This window comes from Equus przewalskii, chromosome 2 (assembly GCF_037783145.1).
Source record: "Equus przewalskii isolate Varuska chromosome 2, EquPr2, whole genome shotgun sequence".
NCBI classification, from domain to species: Eukaryota; Metazoa; Chordata; class Mammalia; order Perissodactyla; family Equidae; genus Equus; species Equus przewalskii.
Genome location: NC_091832.1, coordinates 27,141,687 through 27,167,880, shown reverse-complemented (window position 1 = coordinate 27,167,880; position 26,194 = coordinate 27,141,687). Strand labels below are relative to the sequence as shown.

The window sequence follows — 26,194 nt, the reverse complement described above, 5'->3', positions numbered from 1 at the left end:
GCAGTCTGATGCCAAAGGCTCGATCTTCACCACTTAGACTAACCCGGAGCTGAGAGGAGCAGGGCTTTTGGAGAACCACAAGCAGTTTATTTTGGCTGGAACGTAGCATGTGAAGGGGAAGGTGGTACAACAAGAGGCTAGCGAGAGAGAGACAGCGCAGAGACCCACAGCCATGTGACTGCTTGGAGGCAGCGAGTCTGGATGTGGGGAGATCATTTCAGAGCCTGTTTCAGTGGTTTCAGAAATGATGTCAGGCTAGGAAGATGGTGGTAAGAATGAAGAACAATGGCAGGACTCAGGGGTTCTCCAGGAAGAATGGCCAGGACTTGGCGATTGCTGAGAGATGGAGAATTTGCGAGAAAGAGGGAGGAGTCAAGAACGACTCTCAGGTTTCTGGCTTGAGAAACTAGACCGATGGGTCCCAACCCTATTTCTTTCACTGATTTGCTGTATATCCTTGGGGATCTCGCCCAGGCTCTCTAGCTGTCTGTCTTCCTGGCTATAAAATGAAGATAATGAAACCTGACCTCCCCATGTATCTGATGGTGTCAAGATAAGATGAAGTCATCAATCTGGAAGTGCTTCGGAAAGTCAAAAGTACTTTGCAAATGCAAGTGTTTATTATTTTATGGTTGTCTATGGTTATCAGTAAGGTCCTCCCTCTCCTGGGGCTTGCAGATGGAGCCAGACTGAAAGGCAGCCCAGGGGAGCTGCCCGCTCCCTCGGAGCAGTCGCAGTATTTTCCATCAGGCAGATCTGTCTCAGTGGCAGGTGGGAGCCACATACCCACGTACTAAATTGTTAATAGCTTCCCCAGGGAGTTCCTTTCTGCTCTGACTCCTTCAGCGATTTCTGTTTCTCCACTGCTGACGCCTGCGGATGCCCTGGGTCGGCCCAGGATTTCCCAGCGGTTTTTGTTTTTGTTTTTTTTTTAACCTGAAGTCAAGGATGGGGACAAGCCCCAAGCAAAACCAAACCCAGGCATGGAGGGCTGTGTCTACTCTGCTCCATCAAGAGCAGGGATGGACTCAAGAATCCCCCGAGCTCCCAGGAACTCATCGCCCTCCAAAGTGGGGAAACTGCTGAGCAGAGACAAGAGCCATGGGTTCTTGTGTTTTGGGGGTGACTTTCTGGGTTTTGCTCTGAGAGGCAGCATAGTGTGGTAGTCAGGAGACTGGCTTTTCTAGTCGCAGGGACCTGGCTTGGCATCCCAGCTCTGGCTCGGGCAGCTGAACCAATCTCTGCAGAATGGAATAATAGCAGTAGAACCTCAGGCCTGTGCGGCTGCTGAAGATTAGATGAGATCATGCACGAAGCGCTTGGCCCAGTGCCTGGCACAGAGCAAGCTCGCTGTAAATGGCAGCCAACGGGATTGTTTATGAGTTGTCACCTTAGAAATCAGACTGACTTTTAAAGACAAATAGACTAGAATGCTCCCATCCAAGTAAGAGTAGATCTCTTCAAAGTACTCACTGTGGGAGGCCACTGGGGAAACCCTTTTAGATGCCTTTCAAGTTTCCATGCATTCCTCCAATGTCCTCAAGGAAGGCAATTCACATGCACTTGGCATGTGTCTTAGTCAGTTTGGACAGCCATAACAAAGTCCCCTAGACTGAGTGGCTTATAAACAACAGAAATTTATTCCTCCCAGTTCTGTGGCTGGAAGTCTGAGATCAGGGCAGCATGGTCAGGTTCTGGTGAGAACCCTCTTCCCTGTTGCTGACCACTACCTTCTTGTTGCCTTCTCACATGACAGAGCAGAGACAGCAAGCAAACTCTTACAAGGGGCGGTCTATAATGACAGCATGTACATTTTCTTAGCAACGATCTCACTCATGGACTTGGTCATCTACATGTCTTCTCCAGCTGCTTGATTGTGAGCTCCTTTAAGAGAGCAATGGTCTTACTCAGTCTCGTGGTTCGGTAACTCATGCTCGTGCAGCCTTTCTCAGCTGCACCAACCCTGCACCTCTCCACTTTAGAGATGAGAAAACTAAGGCTCAGAGAAGTTGAGGATCTCTTTTTCTGTCTTTTGCCTCCACTATAGCTATGACTTTCCACCAAGCATTTCCATACCCAGGAGGAACTCCAGAAACATCATGGATTGCAATTTTTAAAAGTTCCCTTCTGCCCAGTACGACTGGAGGACGTGACTGGGGTGAGGAGAGGGGATGGAGAAGGAAGAAGGCAGCCATAACTCCTGGTCGGGACCAGATTGGGGAGAGCCCCAAATGCACCGCCAAGGAGAGAGGGTAGACTTACTTGGTGACAGCCAAAAGCCAAAGGGGTGGGGGTGAAGCTGGGAACTAGTATTTCAGTTCCAAATAAGATGTGATTACAGAGTTTATGCAAAAAGGTTTTAGGTGCTTAAAAGAATCCCTGGGTTCTATACTAATCAATATCTGCTCTGTTTCCTTCTTCAAAACGGGAGCTCACCTAAGTTGGAATTGAGCCTCTTTTTCCATCACTCATTGAGCATCATGGACTGTGGTAAGCGGGGGGACAAGTGCACAAGGGGTATAGAAGTGCACAAGACCTATTGCAAAGGTGATGCACAAAAACCCAGGGATTACACAAATAAATACATGAGGAATTCTGTAAAGAAGTGGTGCATGGCGCTATCAGAACAAATAACAGGGGCATCTGGTCCAGTTGGTGGAGGGAGGGGCAGTCAGTGAAGCTTTCATGGAGGAAGTGCTATTTAAGCTGAAACTTGAAGGATGAATAGCCTTGAGCCTGGGGAAGTGGCTGAGCCTTCTAAGTGGAAGAGAGTGTGCAAGTGTCCTGAGGTAGGAAAAAAATAGGGTTGTTGGAGGGGGTCAGAACTCTAATAAAGTAGCCCTGCTTCCTGTCCAATTCCTCCCCACCCCCACCCCTGCACCAGAAAAATCTCTGAATAGGCCCTTTGGGACAGGAGAGAGTGCTTTGGCATCACATGTGACCACAGAGCAAAAGTCGCCTGTCTGATGAGTCCTTAGATGGCTGAGTGGGAAAGCCTTGGGGTGGGGAGTCTGCTATAGCTGGTAAAGGGGCTTGGATAGAAGCTGGGAGGGGCAAAGAGAATGGGGAGGAAGGTGAACTTGGGAAACCCGGCTTTGTTCTTTCCGGGAAAGTGTAAGAGCCTTGCACATAGATGGAGGACTCAAGTCAGAGAGTGATATGAGGGAGGGGTCCTTGCCCAGCCATGCTCAAGGCCAAGAGCATCACCCCAGAGCCTAGAGCTCGGGAACCCCAATGCTGGTCCATTCCATTCTCCCCTGGGGCCTTTATTTATCCAACCAGTATTTCCTGAGCGCCCACTGTGACCCCAGCCCTCTACCAGGTGCAGGGGGCAACCAGGCCTGGCCTCCCCAGGGAGGAAACAACCTCAGATAGAAATAATTTCCATCTGGGATAATTTAGTGCCTAGCCGAGTCTTCTCGTCTGCAAAACGGGGATACTGACAATAGAACGTGCTCCAAAGTGCTGACGCCGGGATAAAGCAGTTATCACAGCGCCTGCAGCAGAGTAAGGGTTGGTAGAGAGAGTGTTCTGGGAAGGACAGGAGCCCCAGGATGGAGGATGGCTCTTGGTCTAGGCTGGTCAGGCTCGGGAGAGGGTGTGGGAAGTGCTCCCCTTCCATCTGCTCCTAGGCAGCCAGAGTGATCCTTAAGGTGGTCTCTGAGACCCTGCCGGCCCCCTCATCCCATTCTTCCCACACTGCTCCCTGCTTCTCGTCTTCCCCGCCTCCCTTTAGTCCCTCTGACCACAAAGTCTTCGCACATGTGGTTCCTTTGGAATGCTCTTTTCTTGTTTCTTCCCTGAGTTAGTTCCTCCCCAAACTTCACCTTTCGCTCTCCTCGGTGTGTAACTCTGCCTTCATGAGTGTGGTCTTAGGACAGATGTCTCTCCTCCACGGGGCTGAAAGCCCCAGGAAGCAGGGGCTGCATCCAGCTCTGTGCACTAGCGGATCCCCGGGAGTACCTGGCTCTTCTCTTTGGTACCCAAAAAATATCTACTGAGTGAATGAGTGGGGTGCAAGAAAACTATGGATAATAACGGTTATTTTCGGAGCACTTTACTGTGTGCCCAGCCCTGAGCTACGTTCTTCACTCGCATCTTTTTATTTTAATCTCCCCAACAACCCTGTGAGGGAGGTGGTGCCATTATCCTCCTTTTACAGAAGAGGAAAATGAAGTTGAGAGAGGTTAAGGGACCTGCTCAAGGTCATCTGTTCGTTAGCGCAGAGGCGAGAGGCAGGATTCCCATCCAGATTCTTGTCACTCCAGAGCGGCCAAGAGGTGGGGAGGCGAGTCGCGGCCGGGGTAGGGTGGGGGTGCACCCGAGCCTGCGGAGCATCCCTCGGAGGGAGAGGGAAGCCTCCGGCCCAGCTCCGAGCCGGTGGTGCAGCGCCCGCCCCCGGTCGCGGGCGCAGACTGGCGGCCGCCTCCGGGCCACGTGGTGCGCGCGGCGGGCGCGTCCGAGGAGCCGGCAGCGGCTCCCGGCTCAGAGCGCTCCGGGGCAGGAGAGCGGGCGGGCGCCGGGCGCGGGGCCGGGGCGGGCGGCGAGGCAGGCGGAGGCGGCGCGGGGGAAGCGCGGCGGCCGGGGGCTGCAGTTGGCGGCGTCGGGGCCACGGCCTCGGGCCTCGGCGCGCCGTTCGCACCAGGTCTCTGCGCCCAGGGCGCACGGTGGGGAGGGACGCCCCTGGCCACCATGGAGTCGGCCCCCTCCACTGATGCCGAGCTGCAGCCCCCGCTCCTCGCCAACGCGTCGGACGCCTTCCCCAGCGTCTTCCCCAGCGCGGGCGCCAATGCGTCGGGGCCGCCGGGCGCACGGAGCGCCTCGTCCCTCGCCCTGGCCATCGCCATCACTGCGCTCTATTCGGCCGTGTGCGCCGTGGGGCTGCTGGGCAACGTGCTTGTCATGTTCGGCATCGTCCGGTGAGTCCGCTGCGGGCTGGCGCCACGGGCCTGGGCTGCGGAGTGAGCGTGGGGACCGAGGACTTGGGACGCTGACCTCGGTCGGACCCTGGACTCCCCGGGCCTCGGCACCTCGTGCAGGAGACGCCGGGGACCCAGCCGGGAGACCGCTTCCCTTGAGAGGAGGACTGGAATGTGTGTGTGTGTGTGTGTATGTGTGTGAGTGTGAGTGTGTGTATGTGTGTGTGTGTTTTAGTTAACATTTGATCATCTGTTGTCATCCCCTTGTTTCTGCATCAGGCTGTGTGGGACAGTTTGGCGACAGTTTGCATGTCTGTCACAGTTTGTGAGTGGGTGATTCTGTTTGTGACAGTACTAATGCATGTTTAGACTTCTGAAGACCTCGTAGGGGTGGGCATTGATGCCCGAGGTGCCACGGGCCTCTGGGGAGATGGCTGCCTGTGGGCTGTCTATGCAGGTGCCGGCACAGGAGAGTGTGTGTGTCTGCACCATGCTGTGGGGGCACTTACCAAGTCACATTTGGTGATCATCTGTCGGGGTCCCTATGTTGATGTGTGCTTGTCCCACACTGTCAGTTTGTGATTCTCTCGGAGAACATGACAATGTGACCACGTTATTGTCAAACCCCAGAACCCCTAGGGGGAGGAGACCATCCAGAGTGGCTTTGGACACTGGTGTCCGTGCACCTGTGTGTGCGTTTGCTAATGGAGAGCTCATGGTTCCTGGGTACAGTGGGCAATGGCTGTGGGCGGGCCAGCTCTCTGCTTCCTTCCCTAGGGGCCATCTGGTCCGGAGCTCTGGATGTGATTCAGAGAGGCCTTGATCCTCCTCACAAATGCCCCCTCATTTTCTCCTCCTCTCCTCTCACAGTCCTTTTTTCTGCCAAAGGCAGCAGTGGTTCCTTTGGGCTGGAGTGGAGTTTATGCTTTCACCTTAGGAAGTGAAGTTCTCTTCTTGATCTCTGTGCACGGTGCTGGGACCTTCTCAGAGGGTCTAACACATCATCAGCTTGCCCCGAGGCAGCCTTCCTGACCAGCTCTGCCAGCTCAGACATGGGCAAAAAGAATTGAAAGGAAACTTGTATCCTATGATAACAAAGATGTTGATGTTTACTGTTACTTGGAAATGAGTCATCCATGCTGGTTTACTGCGAGCACAGTCCTTAACCTCTCTGGGCTGTGGTGCCACCAGGCAGGGCAGAGGGCAGATTGTGGACTCAGAGGTTGGAGATGTGAACTGTGGTCTCAGCCCTGTCCCTGATGCCCGTCACACCAGGGGCCCCATTCCTCCTGCCCCCCCCATCTGCCTCAGTTTCCCTGTCTGAAGAATAGAGACACAGTCTCAATCGGGAGTATGAATTCCAGAGGATGAGGTCTCTGCAGGGCAGAGAGTAGCGCATTGGAGCGTTGGAGGGGGTGTGTGGGTGTTGAGGGAGCTTTGGCTTCGACGATCTCTGCGGAGACCTTTTCTCCTCCAGGAGGAGTGGAGGGCATGAGAATTTCTGCGCCTTCAGTGACTCATCACCAGCTGCAGTGGGAAGATGCCCCTGGGCGCAGGCAGGGTGGATCTTTGCTTCACGTTTTTGTCAATGACTCTCTCCACTCTGCCTTCGGACGTAGTGCAGGCTTTAGAGTCGGGCGGATCTGAGTATCAGTCCCAGCTCTGCTGCGAACTGGCTCCTGGACTTGGGTGAATCCCTTAGCCTCTCTGAGCCTCAGTCTCTTCCTCTGTAGAATGGGGTACTAATAGAACCTTCTTCAACAGGGTTTTTGAGAGGTGTCAATGAGTGAGCATATCTAATGCAGCTGGCCTGGTGCCTGGACCCAATAAATGGAAGCTGCCTGTGTGATGAAGAGGAGGAATTTTCCAGATCCTTCAGAATCCAGTGCCTATTAAAGAAGGGAGTGAGGGAAGCGCTTGTCCTAAGGGGGGCCTGAGAGCAGCTCTGAGAGGTCCAGCTTCCTGGCACTGTGCTCTCGAGGGAAACCCTGTGAGCCCCCGCGGTCCCCACACTGCTAAGACATTTCCTGGGCCAACCATCTGGGTGATAACTGTATGTCTGGGTCTCAGTGATTTAATCCTTGTCTACAGCCCCGTGGGATGGGCACGAGAATCCTCAGCATCATCACCTCTGTTTACAGGTGAGGAATCTGTAGTTCTGAGAGAGAGGCAAGGTGACTTGTTCTCCTAAGGTCCCACGACTAGCCCTAGACCCGGAGCTAGACGCCTGGTCTTGTGACTCCAAATCCAGAACTTTTTCCAGGGCTGCCTGGGGTAGGGGACAGTCACAGGATTGCATGGAGGGAGGGGGCGGAATCCTGTCTGTCCTCTTGTCCTAGAATCCTCAGAGAATGATGGAGACATGGACCCTACACGTTCCTCGGCCCATGTAGTTTAGGCTGCTCTCCTTGGGGAAGGTGGAATGAGGGGGGCTGGTTCCCCACTGACAGGGAGGCTAAGGACAGGGCAGCTGCTGGGGCTCAGCTTCTGCTGGCAAAGTCCCCAGGGCAGTGGGGAGAGGGGAACCCAGGATGGAGAAAAGTCCCTGGTCTAGCTAGTTCTCTGGCACCCTGTGCGAGGCCTGGCACAACCAATAAGTGAGTCAGTTGATTGGTTGAATGGCTGACTGACTGAATGAAGGAAGGAGTGCCGCCTGTGGGTCCTGAGCTTAGGCAGCTTGGGGGGCAGGGAAAGGTTTGCCAGGGAAGATCCAGAGGACCCTCGTGGCAGGTAAACGGGGCATATAGTGGCAGACTGGGGCTCTGAAGTCACATCCCAGTTCAAATCCTGAGTTCAAAGCCACTTTTTTGCTGTGTATTTGAGCTGGTGCCTTTACCTCTCTGAAGCTCCTTTCTCCACCTGTAAAGTGGGAAGAACAACAGTGCATCTGGGGTTGTGGGATTAAATGAGATAGCGCGTTGTATCTGAGGCTTTTAAGTCCTTTGAGAACAGGGAGGGTCTCTGTGTGAAGGAATGAAAAGAATTAGCTCATTCAGGAAGATTCTATGGGTGCACTGTGCTAGATGCTGACATGAGGAAATGGTGAGGAGGAAAATGCACCATCCCTGCCCTTGTGGGGCTTAGGGTCTGGTGGGAGAAGTAGACATGCATCAGCTGGTCACCCAACAAACTTCAGTTTGTAGTTGTGCTGAGGGCTTTCGCAGAGTGTATGAGGGCTTTCAGATCCCATGATTCGGGGAGGGCCTCAGGTGGTCAGGGAGTTCAAGGAGGCCTCTGAGGAGCTGAAGGATGAGGAGGGGGTAACTAAGTAAAAAGCTGACGAGTCTGTGATGAGAAGCGTGACACAGGAGAGGCTGAAAAAAACAACTCAGGCATCTCAGAATCCCAGATCATGAAACACTCTCCGTTCTCTCCTCCCCCACACTCTGACCCTCTCCCACTCCGTGGACCCGCCTGAGAAGCCCACTCATCCTTCTGGATGCTTGAGAGGGGCTGCTGGATATTGTACTCTTAGCAAACAGCCTGTGATTCCAGAAGCTTCCGTGAAGTGTGAGCAGGATTTTTCGGGACATCTGGTCCCCAGGCAGAGCATCACTTCCTACTCTTGCAGTGTGAGTTCCGCCAGCGTCGTGACTTGGGGGGGTCCTCAGAGCTGGACAATCTATCCTCCTGGGTGGAGTTGTGCCCTGAGCAGGGCATCTCAGAGTTCCCATTGGAGCCCTCTAGGCAGGGTGGAGTGCGAAGGGCTTAGCAGACCCCGCCATCTCTGATAGGTGACCCCATCTTTGCTCTCCATGGCCTAGAACTTCCTGGTTTGCCTGCCCCAGAATCCAGGTAGGAGAATGGAGTCGATGCTCTTCCACCTGGCCTCTTGTCTGTTCCACAACCTGCCCTGTCTCCCTGCCTCCACCTCTCCCTGATCCGGGTTCCAGCAGGTTCGTACTCTGCTGCGTCTTTTACCCACGCCCCCCCCCCCCCCCGCCCCCTGCCTCTTCGTGACTCTCTTTCAGGCTGTGTGCTGCTCTGTGCCTTGGTCTCTCTCTCTGCCCATGTCTCTTCTGACTCTGCTCCTTGGATCAAATGCTGCCTCTGCCGCCTCCTAAGATCTTTAGCAAGTTGGGTTGCCACTCTGCACCTCAGTTTCTTCGTCTGTACTAGGTGGATCATAGTACCTGCCTCATAGGCAGCCTTGCCCTAAAGATTGGATAAGAGGATGTTGGTAAAGCATCGCGCGCCCTCCCATCCCAGGTGACTGCAGCACAGAGCAGGAGGGGAGGTTGAGCCAGAGAGCATGCACTGGGGCGGGTCACAACAGGTGGATGAGGGGTTCTGGCTGCCCCTCTGTCAACTGCTGAGGTGCCAGGGGTCACTGGAACAGGCGCTCACATGTCGACTTTGCAGGATTGGGAGCTCTGAGTCCCCCTCTTGATTTCAGAGGCCCAACATGAGCGCCGTGTCTTTTGCCTCCCTTCCCTCTCTTGGGGCCCACGGACCCAGGGCCCCTAGGCCAGGAGAGGTCCCAGTGAGGTGACACAGTGCAGTGGTAAAGGTCACCGCTGGGAGTCAGGCAGCGCCAGGTCTCCATCCTGGCTCGATCACATCTTATGGTGGCTTTGGGCAAACAGCTTGACTTCCCTGAGCCTCATTTCTGCATTTGTAAAGTTGTGGTGATCAGGACAGGTTATTGAGAGGATCAAATGAGGCCATGCGTAGGAGGCCTCAATACACACTGTGATTTCCCAGCACCCCTGAAGCTGCTCCAGGCGGCAGAGCGGGTGGCTGAGGCCTGACTGTCTGCCTTTTCCACCTTGGGCCCTTTCCCGCTTCCTGCATCGTCTGCACATTTACTCATTCGACAAGCATTTGCTGAGGCTGACCTCTGCCAGACCCATCCAGCCTCAGTTCCCACTGCCCAGACCCTCAGCTTAAGCCTCAGCATGGCCTCTGGCTCCTAACGCAGCCATGCCCCTTAGGACCCCCTGGTTAGTTACAGCTCCAAGGACAATTGTAGCTTCCTGGAGCCGTGGGCGTCCAGGGGAGGCACCAGACGGAGCCAGAGGAGGTGACACCTGGGCTGAGTCGTGACAGGGGATCAGCAGTTGGCTACATGGAGAGGTGGGGGCAGAGCATTACAGGCAGAGGGAACAGCATGAGCAGAGAAAGGTGCAGCAGACGATGGAGAGCCGCAGAGGAGAGGGAAGTTCACCATGGCTGAGCTGAGAGTGCCAGGGGCTGGGTGGCTGTGAGGATGGAGAGGTTGCAGGGACAAAAGCGGGATAGGCCCTGGAGGCAGGTGTCCTCCTCAGCAGGGTTGCCAGGGTGCCTGCTGTGTGCAGGCTTTGGCTAGGCCCTGGAGCCAGTGATGAATCCACCGACTACAGTCTGTGCCTTCCAGAACTCTCGGTGAGGTGCAAGCGTTAGGGGACCTCCATGGACCAGCCCCAGGCAATTGGAAGGAGTCGTTCTGGTGGGGAGTGGGGGGAGGGAGGACTGAGGAGGGGCCTGGAGACAGGCCCGCATGGCTGTGTCAGGGGCCAGAGGCCCCTCACGGTGAGGCTTGAGTCGCAAGTCTGGACAGTGGGAGCTGAGGCCGCACAGGCTCTCGGGTCCCGGGTAAGGTACGACAGCCGTGCTGGGAAATGAGGGAGTTTTGGGTCACCATGGGGAAGAGGACTTTGGAGCAATCTGTGCGGAATGGTGTTCAAGAGGAGGAATTTGGTGTCAGTGGGGGTGGGGTGGGATCGGGGGTGGAGGGGAAGGGCCTCGGTGTGGGAAACCAGAGAGGCCAGTTTGGGGCAATGGAAGAGAGCCATGTGACCTTGGATGGGTCTCTGAAACTCTGGCCTCAGTTGTCCCCTTTCCAAAATAGAGTGCTGTTGGACCTACAAGGAGGCAGGAGGCTGCGCCCCATGAGCTCTGGGGAGGCTGAGCAGGGAGAGCAAGTCACAGCCTGGCTGGAGTTCCTGCCGCACCTCCTGGCCTCGCCCCAGAGCCTACCACTTCCCAGGTCTCGGGTTCATTCCCTGGGGAGTGCGTGTGACTCACAGACACATGGGGGTGAGTCCAGAGGAGTCTCTGAGGGCACTAAGGAGGCTCTCCTGAGCTTCGGCCATGTCCCAGAGGCTTCTCTGAGCCGCCGGACAGCCCTGCAGTGGCGGCTGTAGATTCTCGTTTATGGATGAGGATGGGAAGGCTCCGCCTCAGACAGACAGAGGAGCCTCTCCCCTCTAGAAAGGTACAAATCCAGGTCTTTCTGACTCCAGAAGCACTCTGTGCCGGCTCTGCCACTCTGTCCACAAGGCCCGTGGGGAGTAGGGGCGAGCGCTGGGGATGTCGAGCTAGAGAAGAGACGAACAGAGCTGGGGAGGAGGGCAGGTTGCTGTGAGCAAACCCCTGAGGCCTCTGTGTGGGGTGACAGCAGTTGAGAGCCCCGATGACAGAGCTGGACTGCCCTGGGGTCACATCCTAGCTGAGCCATTTACTGAGAGAGTGAGCCTGGGTAATACGTGCACAACCTCTCTGAGCCTCAGTCTTCTCATCTGTGAGATGGGAGTAGCATTAGACCCTCCTAGGGTGCTTATGAGAAGTTCATGGCCCGTGACATGAAGGACGTCAGCGTAGAACCAGGCATTTGGTACGTACTCAGTAAAGGTTTTCTATCGTTGTGACTATTTAGAAGAGGGAAGAGACTTGCTTCTCATTCATTTGAACCACATTTATTGAGCCCCAAAGGAACTAGAGTTATTGGGTTGATGCTATAGGGAAGCTTTATCAGCTCAATATTAGAAATTTCCTTTTACAATAAAGTTAATACAGTAGTTATTTCAGACAATATGGAGAAGTTTAAGCAGAGACAGACATTACCCATAATCCCACCATAAAGAGAAAAGCTCTGTCATTTTGGTCTATTTCCTTCCCATCTCTTTCTACGCCTCTCTCTGTCTCTTTCTGTGTATATATGTGTGTGTGTGTTTTAATGACATCACGATCACTCTATATTGAAAAATGATCACATTATGTATAATATTTTGTAAGATGCCTTTTCACATAACATTGTATCATTAGCGTGTTCTCATATTATCAAACATTTTTTTAAAACATGATTTTTTGATGGCTGCAGGGCATGAATGTGTTCTCTTTTGGGGAGACTTATGGTATTTCCCATATTATGCCAATCTAAATAACGCATCTGTGAACATTCTTGAACACTTACGTTTGTGCCCATCTCCTATTGTTTCTATAAGGAATTTCCCGCCAGTCAAAGCTCTCCAAGAAGGTATGGGCTGCTGTGTAATGTAGGGAGCTTCCCATCACTGAGGGTCTGCGAGAGGACACTGGAAAAGCACTGGGTGGAGGTTTGGCACTGGAGATTCGGGTGGAGAAAAATTAAAACAAACACAATTTCAGGCCCCTCTCACTGCAGCTGAGATTTGAAGAAAAATGCTTCTCAGACGCTATGATCTCAGATTCCTCTTCTCCCCTTCCTGGCGGATGGTGCCTGGACTCCGAGAGGAAGCGGGCCATGCAAGGGCAAGGCCTGATTTCATTAACCTCGGCTTCCTGGGACCTCTAAATCCAATTGGTTACCCAGACATCATAGCATGCACAGGAAGAGGGATGATGGCGGGAGAGAGCAGAGAGCCTGGCCTAAATGAGCTGTTTACCATCGTGCGGGCTGCAGCAGCCCCATTACTAGCTGGGGGACATGGGGTGGATGGGGTGCCTGGGTCCTGTCCTACTGATTTATAGCTCCCAGTGCAGCTTCAGAAATCAGCCCCTTTGTCCCTGGCGGGGGTGGATGTGTGCAGAAAGAATCGCGGCTTTTGTAGCTTTTGGAGTCTTTCTTGATAAGTGGAAAGATCTCCAACTTCAAAGTCCTGTGAGGTCAGAGAGCTCCAGTCAATAAACGCAACACAGTGAGAGGCGGAAACAGACTGCCTGCCTCCCCTGCAGGAGGGACCTTTTCACCGAGGCGTGGAATTTTGGATCATGGATGATGATTCTTTACCGAACCCTAGTTTTGTTGCAGTCCCTCTGCTTAGAGATGGATACATATATCATCCCGTTTAATCCTCACAGACCCATGGGATGTGAGTGTTGTGGCCCCCATTTTGTATATGAGGAAACCTGAGGCACAGAGAAGTGATCAGGCATCCTCGGAGTCCTGGAGTCTGACTAAAATCAGGTCGTTCTGATCTCAGAGCCCGCACTCTCAACCATTGCCCTGTCCTCTGCGACCCTCTATGTCAAGTTCAGCCCCTCTGATTTACAAGTGAGGAAACTGAGGCCTGGAGAGGTTCTGTGTCTTTTGAGTTAGTGGCCAAGGCAGGACTGGAGCTTGCCTTTCCTAATCCCTTACCTCCTCTTCTTGCGTCTCTTTCCACACTTGGGATTACCTGGGCTAAGGGAGAGCCAGTGGCTGGAAATAGCAATCGATGGGAGCGTGAGAAGTGGGTTCCTGTACAGGGCAGCCAGGCCTAGGGGCCGCTGACCACACCTAACAGGCCTGAAGAACCCCAAGTTTCCTGGGGGGGCGCCAGCAGCTGTCGAGGCAGCCACATCCTTCGGGGCAGAGAGATGGGAGTTCAAATCCAGGTCTGCTTCTTGCTGGCCCTCCACCCCGGCTCACCCCACCAAGTCAGTGTTCCCATCTGTGAAATGGGGATGATAGAAAAACACCTCCATGGCAGAGTTGTGACAAACATACATTCAGCAGCCCCTCCTAAGACGCAGTTCTAGGGGCAAGGCCTGCAACAGCAACCACGACACAGTGCCTGCCCTCACGGAGCTGACCAGTCTAGAGGGGAGAAGACAGCCGATAACAAAGAGAGGTAAAGCCGGGGCTCTGGCCGTGAAGTGAACTAAAACAGGCCTGAGAGACGGTGGTGGGGCTGCAGTTGTGTCTGGGGAGGTCAGGGAGGAGGAGACAACTAAGCAGAGGTCTGTTCCTGGGTGGAAGTGTTGTAGGCGGAGGGAGCAGTGAGGGCAAAGGTGACGGGAGATGACGGACGGCCTCAGCGCAGGGCCTGGCCCACACAGGAAGTCGTTGGTGATCATGATGCCTTTTGGCTGGTTGCCCAGCGCTTGGGCACCAGCCGCAGGAATTATGCCAAGGGAGACAAACTGCTTCTCCCGGGCAGCCCAGAGGCCCCTGCAGGACAGACGGACATAATCTCTTTCTCTTAATTACAAAAGCTCATCCTCCAGAAGTGCTAGGAAATGCATCTAATGATTTTCCATTCCTCCCTGGGGGAGGGAGCAGAGCCCCACATGTGGCCAGAGGGCTGTCCTGCTGGGAGGGGCAGGTAGCACAAGACACTCCCTCTACTTGCTCAGGCCTTGTCATCCCAGATGAGAGAGGGTTCAACAGCAAAGCACAGCGGATTGGCTCCGCAGGACTTCACACCAAAAATAGAACCACTGACCTTTCTTGAGTGCTGACAAGGTGGCCAGCTGTGTGCCGAGCACCTCACGTGTATGATCTCGTTTAATTCTCCCAACTCTGTGAAGTTGGTATCACATTTCTCTGCACTTGACAGATGAGGACACTGAGGCTCAGAGATGATAATTCACTTGCCCAGAGCCACAGTTGGTAAATGGCCATTGAACCGAGGCCCCCTTGACTCCCAGAGCCCACGTGTGCCAAGTGTCCATGAAGCAATGTCCGTGAAAAGGTCGAACGTGTGATCCCCCCGATTTCAACTGTGGAGAAATGACTTCTGTGAGCCAGGGATTGGGAGATTGATTTGTAAAGTTATTAAAATAATAAATTATTAATAAATAAAACAAAAGTGAGGGGCCAGCCCCGTGGCTGAGTGGTTAAGTTCATGCGCTCCACTTTGGTGACCCAAATGGTTCGAATCCTGGCTGTGGACATGGCACCGCTTATCAGGCCATGCTGAGGTGGCATCCCACATGCCACAACTAGAAGGATCCACAACTAAAAATACACAACTGTGTACTGGGGGGCTTTAGGGAGAAGGAAAAAAAAGCAGAAGAAAACAAAGGTGAAACTCTGCTGTGTGTCAGGCAGAGGGAGATGTAACAAGTAATACAGCATGGCGGACGGCCTTGAGCTGGGAAGCGTGGCTCTTCAGAACTCCTGACTTTGGGTCGAGCCTCTGTCCACGCTGCACTCCTGGACAAACACTCTTCTCTTGGCGTCACGGTTTCCTTCTGTGGACACAATGGCAATCTGTTGATACCCACTTCCCGGGGTGGGTGTGAGCCAAAAGAGAGAATGTATGTGAATGCTGTGCACGGGGCCTGCCTTGCCCATTGTCCTCAAAGAGTGTCCCTCGGCAGGGGGACAGGTTAGGCAAACTGTGTGGCATCCACACAGTGGTCACTAGGAATGATAAACTTCTGGGCAATAGTTTTACATGGAATTGTGGGATTGCAGTATTTACTTGGCGATGGTAGGGACTCAAAATAATCAAGAATCTGCCAATTGCAACTGTGGCAAAAATGAGCATGTGCCAGGGCTGACCCGGTGGTTGAATTCACCTGCTTCGCTCCTGCAGCCCGGGTTTCACAGGTTCGAATCCCGAGTGCAGACCTACACACCACTCATCAAGCCGTGCTGTGGCAGCGTCCCATATACAAAGTAGAGGAAGACTGGCAACGGATGTTAGCTCAGAGACAATCTTCCTCACACACACAGGAAAAAGAGCGTGTGCCTTGGTATTATTACACAGCTTCATACAGGAGACCTGACATACAGAATCACTTCATCTCTGCAACACTTCCAGGAGGTAGGAACGAACAATTCAATGAACCTGTTTTACAGATGAAGAAGCTGAGGCTCAGGGATGTAAGACTTTTGCCAAGGTTAGTGAGTGTGTGACTGCAGGGCCTGCCCCCTCTCCATTCATCACGCTGCCTCTCGTCACGTTTGAGCCCTGCAACAACCCAACGTGGTGGTTGTCGTTGCCCTTTTCTGGGTGAGGAGACCGTGTGGCTCCCTGGCACCAACCTTAGCCTGGAACACAGGCTTTCGAGTCTGTATCAGTGAGTCCTGCCGGAAAAAAAGAACCAGTAGGACATATTTCGAGGAATTGGCTCACGCGGTTGTGGGTCTGGCTCAGCGAGTCTGAAATTTCCACGGCAGGCTGGGAACTCTCAGGCGGGAGCTGATGCTCCAGTTCACGTTTCTTCTTCCTCTGGGAGACCTCAGTTCTGCTTTTAAGACTGACCCTCATTGTCAAGGATAGTCTCCTTTACTTAAAGTCAACTGGTTGTGGGTGTTAACCACCTCTACAAAATCCCTTCACAGCGACACCTAGATTACCGTTTGATTAAATGACCGGGTAGAGCCTAGCCAAGCTGACACATGAAACTAACCAGCACGGGGTGAGACAGACCCAGGCTTGAGTCCTGGTACTACAATCTATAGGCTGTGTGACCTTAGGCAAGTTTCTCTGCCTCTCTGAGCCTCGGCCCCCTCGTCTGCCAAATTCTGTGCTCGTGCTTACCACAGTCATTTGTTGTGAGAATTCAATGCAGTGATGTAAATCTAGTGCCTGTCACATAGAGAGAGAGGAGACACACCCAAAAATAGCTGGTCATGAAGCAGTATTTTCTAATCGTAGTGTAATTGCTTGTTCCTGGGTTTGCCTTCTTTTTTGCTTCTTTTTTTGTGCTGGTTGCTCCTGGAGGGCAGGAGTGGTGTCCCATTCATCTTCTATCCTTGGCTCAATCCTTGACTCTAAGGAGGCATCACTAAGTATTTCTTAAATGTCTAGTTGGCACTTTGTTGATGAGATTCTCTCTGTGGAGTTGGGGCCTATGATAAAAATCCCCCGACTATGAGACAAGAGGGAGATAAGATGTGCAGGGACCTGAGGCTTCTGTTCCCTTAGAGCAACCCCTTGCCCTTCAGCCTAGAAAACCTTTCCTCCAGGCAGCCTTCTCTGATGCCCCCAGGCCAGTGGATACTCTGTGTTCCCACAGTGTCCTGGGTGTCCCCCATCAGAGCAGGGGCCATACACTTTTTCATCTGATCGCTCATTTCTCTCTCTCCCTGAAAGAGGGGATGTGGGGTGTGGGGAGTGCCCTTTGTTCATAGCTGGAGCTCCAGCCTTGGGTCTGATACTCAGGCGTGTGTCAGGGGGTGTTTATAGGAGGGATGTGTCCTATTTCCAGAGACCCATGGGCTGACACGCCACACTTGAGGAACTCCGCTGTCTTGGGGCCTCTGTTGTGTCTGGCTGCCCCATTCCTGGTCAGCCATCTTTAAGCCAGAAGCAGAGCCAGGGTGATGCAGAAGAGCTTCTCTTCCTTGGCTTCTGTGAGCATATTGCGGTTCTTGAACTGGACTGAACGAGGCATCTGCCCTGTTTATTGCTGAGCACGACCTGGCCGGCCTCCCCACTCGCGTTCAACTCAGGGGCCCTACGGTTCCATGTTCCAGTCCTCCATCTTCTCCTGTGACATGCTCACTGGGCCTCGTTATAATTAACCACTTTCCTTTCTCAGGCTTTGCCAAAACTGAGACAGCTAATTAATTTCTGGCCCCTCGCCATTGCTGTTAAATGCTGGGCAGGGACGCTGCTCACAGCCCTTGCTGCCCAGCTGGAAGAGCAACCACCCTTTGTCTGCAAATAGAGGGAGCCCCAGCTGGACCCCGGCTGGCTGGCAGTTGCTTTATTCAAGCTGTTTGTTCCCCACAGTGGGCAGAGCCTTTGTGATCACTGCTATAGCTGTGTCTTGGTTTCCTCATTTGTAAAACAAAGGGATTGAACTTGGCACACAGGGAGAAGAAGACGGGGTAGAGGTTAGGCATGTGGGTTCTGGAGTCAGAGGGACCTACGGTCTGACTCAGGCCCTGACACTCCTAGCTGTGGGACTTTTGGTGAGTTGCTTCACCCCTCTGAACCTCAACATTCCTCACCTGTGAAATGGGGATGATCATGCTCACCTCCAGTGGTGGTTGCACAGGTTCGGTGGAACAGTGAACACACACGTGGCACGTACTTAGCAGGCAGCTGGCACACAGTGAGAGCTCAGTGAATCCTCTCGCCAGCCATCTTTCCTTCCAGTGCTAACATTCTATCTTCCTGATGAAAAAAGTCCTTTTGGTGGGAGAGCTGGGGAGTGGAGCAATTTTAACAGACATTGCTTCTACGTTTTAGGCCATGGCTGGTGAGACTATTCACCCCTCTGTATTCGTTTCCCAGGGCTGCCGTAACAAATGACCATAACCTGGGTGACTTAAGACAACAGAAACAGATCCTTCACAGTGCCGGGGGCGAGAGTCCGCAGTCAAGCGGGGCCGCGCTCCCTCTGGAGGAATCCTTCTTTGCGTGCCTCCTGGCGGTTGCCGGCCATCCTTGGCATACCTGGGGCTTGCAGCTGCATCCCTCCAATTTTTGCCTCTGTTTGCACATGGCTGTGTTCCCTCTGTGTCTGTCTCTGTGTCCCTTCTTATAAGGACACCAGTCATATTGGATTTAGGGCCCACCCGAATCTAGTATGACCTCCTCTTAATGAATTATATCTACAAAGACACTATTTCCAAATAAGATCACATTCTGGGGTTCCAGGTGGACATGAATTTGGGGGTACCTATTCGACCCAGCATTCTCCAAGGCTCACATTCCTCCTCTGTATGAGGATGGTGATAGTAGCAATTTCATAGGGTTGTCAGAGAGATTAAGTGAGCTAATCTATGTCAATGTCATGATAGAATTCAATGGACTGTGTCAGGCCCACATAAGCACTGAGTCAGTGTGTCTGCCGTGATAGAGATGGTGGTGAAGATGATGACAGTGATGGGGACGGTTCCATCCATGGACCCACAGTACATTGGTTAATCACTGGACACAGGGACCTAGAACGTAGGCATCTACTAAGAGCCCAGGAATTCTGAAGCCTTGGACAAGAGCGCCCGTTCCCCTTTGACCTCAGCCACCTTGAACTCTCCGCTGAGGCTTAGCTCCTGGGAGGGCGGCTTGGAGAAGTAGAAAGAACTTGGTCTCCCAGAAGTCCGGAGAATTGATATTCTGTGTAACCTCGTGCAACTGCCTTTCCCTCTCCAGGCCTTAGTTTCCCCATCTACAAAGTGGGAGAGGAGGTTTGAACTCGGTGTTACAGATCAGAGCCTCTCCCAGTGCTGAAGTTGCACCCCAAAGGTGGCAGGTTACCAAGGGCCAGCAAGGGAGTCAGGAGCCTGGGACTCCCAGGGCAGCTCACCAGGTGTCCTTCTGGGCCCGTTTTCCTCATCTGGACAAGAAAAGAAGCTGCTATGATATGAGTGTGTCAGGCAGTGTGCTGGGGACTTTATAGGTGTGAACTCGATATTCACCACACCTTCAAGAGGTAGGAACGTTATACCAGTTCGCAGAGGAGCAAGCTGAGGCTCAGAGAAGTTAGAACTCACTCAGGGCCATACAGGTAGTTAGAGGCCGAGCCGGGGCTTACATCTAGGTGTGCCTGGAGCCAAAGCGCGTGGTTCTCCCTGGGCTGCACTTTCACTGTATCGGTTTGCTAGGGCTGGTAACCCATCGCCACAAACCTGAGGGCTTAGAACAACAGCAATTTATTCTTTCACAGGTCTGGAGGCCGGAAGTCCAAAAAGTGTCTGCAGGGCTGCACTCCCTCTGAAGGCTCTTGGGGGGAATCCTTCCTTGCCTCTTCCAGCTTCTGGAATTCCAGCCATGCCTTGGCTTGTGGCTGCATCGCTCCAATCTCTGCTTCCATCTTCACACAGCCTTCTCCTCTTCTCCCTGTGTGTCTCTGACAAGGACACTTGTCATTGGAGTTAGGGTCCACCCAGATAACCCCAGATGGTCTCATCTGGAGATCCTTAGCTTAATTACATCCATAAATCCCTTTTTGCCAAATAAGGCCATATTCACAGGTACTGGGGGTTGAGAAGTGGACTTGTCTTTTTAGGGGCCGCCATTCAACCCACTGCAGTTGTTAAAGCCTTGGTGACAGCACCTGCTGAGTCCCTGGCCCACGAGGTGGAGGTGCACGGAGCAGGGAATTTCTGGAGAGGTTTAGAAGTAGAAGGAGATGAACAAAGTTGTGAGCTGGGGAGCCCAATCTGGGGGGCTTGTGTGACAGGGATGTGGCTTAAGCTGATGTCCCACCAGCAGTGATGCCACCGAAGTAAGAAATACGTGAGAACTACATCTGGGTGTGGGTGGATGCAGCCACCGCAGGGCAGAAACCTGGAAACTTGCCCATGGAGGCCAGCCCTTCCTGTAGTGGCATATGTCCTCATTAATGGATTCGAGGTTATAGATCCCATAGAAGATGGATTTGGCCTTGCTTACTTGTCTGGAGAGATGGCAGAAGGCCAGGCCTGAGGACCACTTGTGTGCCTGCGACGTGATTTACCTGTGTCATCTGGGGCCCTCCATTAACCTAAGAGGGTGGTATCATCTTGTCTCAGATAATTACATTCATGAATGCATGAGGACAGACTGAGATGGGTGCTCCAAGGAATGGCCACGTGGTGCTATGAAGGCAGCTGAGCAACCAGCCATAACAGCTAACACATGCTGAGCACTTTCTTGTATTAATGCAGGTCTCACCACAGCTGGATGAGGGGTGTACTGTTAATATCTGCACTTTCCAACACATAGAAGGAAAAAGGGTTAGGTTTGGATTCTGTGATTCCGTGAGCAGAACCAGAAAAAAAGTGCCTAGTGAGAAGGAGGCAGTCTTTAGCTAAAAAAAAAAAAAAACATTTCCTTACTCTGTGCGTTGTCGCAACAGCGGGATGGATTGTGCCCACAGGTGGTGACTTCCCTGTCTCTGGACATACTCAAGCAGAAACTGCAAAGCCATTTGTCTGGAGTGCCATAGAGGGAATGCCCTCACCGTGAAGCTTCCTTCTAGCTCTGAGATTCTAGGAATTTCTCCTAAGGTGACCATCAGGTAGCTGTGTGCACAAAGATGTTTATCACAGCATTATTTATAATAACAAAAAGCAGAAACAACCTCCATGTCTTTCAGTAGGGGATTTACTAAGGCGTTTTAGTATCCTGGAGACTGGATCCAGCCTGCAGTCTGTTCTTGTGTGGTCCTTGAACTAAAAATAGTTTTTATACTTTTAAAGGGTGGAAAAAAACCCCAAGAATATATGACAGAGACCTTCTGAGACCTAGGAAGCCTGAAATATTTACTCTCTGGCTCTTTACAGAAAGTTTGTTGCGCTTTGGACTAGAATAACAATCAGTCACCAAAAATTATATTAATTGTGTCTATGGATATAGAATGATGGTCACAGCATATTTTTGAGAGAAAGAAACAGGTTATATAAGTTTTAGAGCAAGATCTCATTTCTGTATATAAAACAGGGTACGTGCATTTGCATGTTGTCTAAAATGGAGGTCTATAACATTAATGGTGGCTTTTAAACTTTATTAAATGATTTGTATTGTTTGAACATTTTATAGTGAGCAGCTGTCATTTTTGAGATCTCAAAAAGCATTTGGGAATAAAATTAATTCTAAATACTCCAGCAATCCACACTGTTTGGGACCAAATGAGTTTTTTTTTTTTTTTTAAAGATTTTATTTTTTCCTTTTTCTCCCCAAAGCCCCCCGGTACATAGTTGTGTATTCTTCGTTGTGGGTTCTTCTAGTTGTGGCATGTGGGACGCTGCCTCAGCGTGGTTTGATGAGCAGTGCCATGTCCGCGCCCAGGATTCGAACCAACGAAACACTGGGCCGCCTGCAGCAGAGCGCGCGGACTTAACCACTTGGCCACGGGGCCAGCCCCTGAGTTTTCTTTTTTAATGAGGTACAAATGACACACAGTTGTATATTAGTTTCAAGTGTACAACAGTGGTTCAACATTTGTGTACATTGTGAAATGGTCACTACAATAAGTCTGTCACCTGACAAAGTTAATACAGTATTATTGACTGCATTCCCCGCGCTGTACGTTATATCCCCATGACATTTATTTTGTGATTGGAAGTTTGTACCTCTGAATCCCCTTCAACCGTTTGCCTCTCCCCTAACCGCCCCTCCCCTCTGGCAGTCACCGATCTGTTCTCTGTATCTCTGAGTCTGGGTTTTGTTTAGTTTTTGTTATTTGTTTTGCTTTTTAGATTCTACATATAGGTGAAATCATGCATTTGTCTTTCTCTGTCTGACCTGTTTCACTTAGCATGATACCCCTCCATGTTGTATATATATATACACCACATCTTATTTCTTAATCCATTCATCCATCGATGGCCACTTAGGTTGTTTCCATATCTTGGCCCTTGTAAATAGTGCTGCGATGAACATGGGGATACAGACAGCTTTTCGAGTTAGTGTTTTCATTTCCTTTGGATATGTTCCCAGAAGAGGAATTGATGGATCAAATGGTAGCTCTATTTATAACTTTTTGAGGAAGCTTCCTACTGTTTTCCACAGTGGCTGCACCAATTTACATTCCCACCAACAGCGCACGAGGGTTCCCTTTTCTCCACATCCTCACCGCTTTCCACTTGTTATCTCTTGTCTTTTTGATAATAGCCGTTCTGACAGTGTGAGGTGGTATCTCATTGTGGTTTTGATTTGCATTTCCCTGATGATTAGTGATGCTGAGTATCTTTCATGTGCCATCTGTATATCTTCTTAGGAAAAATGTCTGTTCAAGTCCTGTGCCCGTGTTTTAATTGGATTGCTTGTTTTGCTATTAAGTTGCAAGACCAAATGAGTTTTGATCTAGGCTGAAGCCATTTTGTTTGATTTGGTTCCTGAGGTGCCACAAGACCCATCAGTCTGAGGCTTGGTGCTCTTTCCTTGTTGCTGTGGTTTTTGTTTGCAGGTCTCTTGCCCTGCTTGGATCTCCAGGGGCTGTTGTGCGTAAGTGGGGAAAAGAACCTGCTCAGTTTAGTTAAAAACAAATTAACTACTTTGGATAAATAATCTGACAACATTTCCCTTTACCACGCAGAGTGAGTCCCTTCAGATTCAGGGAAAACAGGGTCAAGCCCAAGTGTCCTTCAGGGGACCTGGGTTGGTCCGGGTTGAGGATAGAAGGGAGGAGGAGAGGAAGGAAGAGAGGAGAGAGGGAGGGAGGCAGGAGGAGTCCCATCTGAGCTCTTTGCTTTGTGGCTGGTAACTTCCAAGGACCAGGGCACTTGACTCTGTCCCACAGGGAGTCCTCCTGTGAACGCTGTGTCCCCTCTGTAGGGCATGAAGGGACAAGGTTCCTGACTGAAGGATGTCCCAGTCTAGCGTGGAAGACAGACACGTCAACGTTCATGCATTCGCCAAATGTTTTCAGCACCTGCTTTGTGCTAGGCGCTGCTGTAGGTTCTAGGCACATAGTGGTGACCAAGACGAACGCCATGCCTTTGGGGAGTTTGTATTTTAATCCTCAAAGAGAATATGTGAGGGGTGCATGGAGTACTTTGGGTCCACGGGAAAGAAGCTGAAACCGAAGTCAAGAGGAGGGCATCTCCGCTCAGCCTCTTTCTGACTCTGCAACCTTGGGAAGTTGCTTTGCTGCTCTCTATACGTTGGGAGTAATACATCTATCCATCTTCTAGAGGTGTTGGGAGGATTAAATGATGTAAAATGCTTTCCCAATGCCTGGCACACAGTCACTGTGCAACAAATGTTTATCATCTCTTAAAAAACAAACCAAACACCTTTGTAAGGGATATTTAGTCAAGCCTGAGCTAGACCTGGCACATAGGTGTTGTCCATTTACTGGTACCGCCCCCTTGTGACCACAGGTGTATGTTTTGTTCTGAACCCACCTCTCCCCCTTCCTTTCTCTTCTGGGCTCCATCCTTGTGCCTGGACGTTGTTCTCGTGTTTATAAGTCTGCTCTCCCCGACCCGACCCGGACTGTGAGCAGATGGTCTCCAAACCGCCGGACCATAGCAGGATGAGAAATGTCAGAAACAGATGAATGCCTTGGAGCCAGCCGCCTCTGGACCGGTCGACTCCATTTGGGCCTGGCCTCCAGACTGGGCCCCTCCACACGGCCCGTGTTTGATAAGCTAATGCAAGTGGCAAGGAGGCTGGGGGACAGTGAACAGCGAAGGCCAGACCTGAGTGGTTATGAGGGTGGACTCTGGGAACCGGATCTAAGTTTGAATCCTGTCACTGTCACTTCCTGGCTGCATGTCTTTGGGTGAGCCATCTAAGAATGGGGACCTTCTACAGATGGTATTAGCACTCAGGGTTACAGCGAGGATGAAATGAAATCACGCATTTGCTGCTTTGGGCATAGTGCCTGGCCCATGAAAGAAAAGACACTCAGACAATTTGCTTAAAGAAAACGAACAACCCACGCAAAGCTGTCAGGCCAGTCCCATCGAGGCCATGTTCAAAGGAGGGAACGGTTTAGCCTTCTTCTGGGGGCCGGGCATTAGGATGTCAGCCCATGTACCAGCTGCCCTGGGTTCGCCTGGGGGAGAAAATTCTTACTAGAAGCTTCCTTGTCAGCCGGGAAGTCCAGCTCTCCAGAGGTCCAGGAGTGTGTGTGGATTTAACGTGGCCTTGGCCATGCTTCAGTCACAGAGCACGCCCCAACGCCATCAAATTGGAAGAAAATTAATAGAGGTGCTGGTGCCCTTCCCCGCCAGTGGGGCTTGTTTGACAGACGATGGAATGGGTTTAGGGCTCTGAAAGGAACGTGCTCAGCCGCTCGGTGCTTCGTGATAAAGGAAGCTCACGGGGGACTGAGAAGGATGGTTGGGAGCAAATTCGCCGACAGCTGCGTAATTCAAGATGAGCCAATGGGGATTTTGACTTAGAAATAAATCGAAGGGTTTCTCAAGGCATCTCAGAGTCAACAGAGGTTCAGCCAGAGCTTACTGTCCTCCCCTCCAGGGTGGGGTCCAGTGGTGAGGACTGAACCCTCTGAGAAAAAAGCCGAAAAATATCAGGAGAAAAAGTCCCCAAAGGACTGCCGGTTCTTGTCTACGTGCTGGCCAGCAAGCTAGATGCTTTCGTATGTGTTGGCTCCTAAAGAAGCGTGATTATTCTGAAATTACCAATGAGGAAACAGTTTCAGAGAGGTGAAGTAATTTATCCAAGATCACACAGCTAAGTCTGCTGAGGAGCCAAGATCTGACTGGCTCTCAAGGATTCCCTCACAGCACTCACTAGCTTAGAAAATAGACACAGAGATAGCACTTGATTATCTACAACTTCTTTTTTTAGTGTGGTAAAATACACATAATGGGGTCAGCCCTGTGGCTGAGTGGTTAAGTTCGTGCGCTCCGCTTTGGCGGCCCAGGGTTCGGATCCTGGGTGGAGACATGGCACCGCTCATCAGGCCATGCTGAGGCAGCGTCCCACATGCCACAACTAGAAGGACCCACAACTAAAATATACCACTATGTACTGGGGGGATTTGGGGAGAAAAAAGCAGGGAAAAAAAAAAAAAGAAGACTGGCTACAGTTGATAGCTCAGGTGACAATCTTTTTAAAAAAAAAGTAAAAAAAAAAATACACGTAACATAAAATTGATCATTTTAAGTATTTTAAGTGCACAGTTCACTGACATTAAGCACATTCACATTGTTGTGCAACTATCACCACCATCTGTCTCCAGAACTTCATTCATCTTCCCAAACTGAAACTCTGTACCCATTAAATAATAGCTTGCCACCCCTTTCGCCTTTCCCCAGCCCCTGGAAGCCACCTGTCTACTTTCTGTCTCTATGAATCTGACTCCTCTAAGTACCTCATACGAGTGGAATCATAGAGGTTTTTGTCCTTTTGTGACTGGCTTATTTCACTTGGCACAATGTCCTCAAGGTTCATTCATGTTGTAGCAGGTGTCAGAATTTCCTTGCTTTTTAAGGCTGAATAGTATGCCATGGTATGTTGATCCCATATTTTGTTTCTCCCTTCATTCATCGATGGACACTTGCGTTGCTTTTACCTGTTGGCTATTGTGGATAGTGCGGCTGTGAATATCGGTGTACAGATATTTCTTTAAGACCCTGATTTTAATTCTCTTGGGTATATACCCAGAAGTGGAATTGCTGGATCATATGGCAATTCTATTTTCAATTTTTTGAGGAATTGCCATGCTATTTTCCACAGCAGCTGCACCATTTTACATTCCCACCAATAACGTCCAAGGGTTCCAGTTTCTCTACATCCTCGTCAACATTTGTTATTTTCTGTTTTTTTGATAGTAGCCATTCTAATAGAGGCAAAGTGGTATCTCCTTGTGTTTTTGATTTGCATTTCCCTAACGATTAATGATGTTGAGCATCTTTTCACAGGCTTATTGGCCATTTGTATATCTTTAGAGAAATATCTATTCAAGTTTTTTCCCCATTTTTTAATCTGGTTGCTTGCTGTTTTATTGTTGAATTCCAGGAGTTCTTT

At 51.3% G+C, this 26,194-nt stretch overlaps 1 protein-coding gene across 1 annotated transcript in view; it reads left to right on the top strand.

Annotated features, from left to right (window-relative positions):
- The first annotated feature begins 4,473 nt into the window (after nt 1-4,473).
- OPRD1 (opioid receptor delta 1) overlaps nt 4,474-26,194 on the top strand; it is a 39,815-nt gene continuing 18,094 nt past the window's right edge. Inside the window, exon 1 of the mRNA XM_070596791.1 lies at nt 4,474-4,919. Within this exon, the coding sequence (XP_070452892.1) occupies nt 4,693-4,919 (227 nt within the window). The 5' untranslated portion in view covers nt 4,474-4,692. The remainder of the gene's footprint in view (nt 4,920-26,194) is intronic.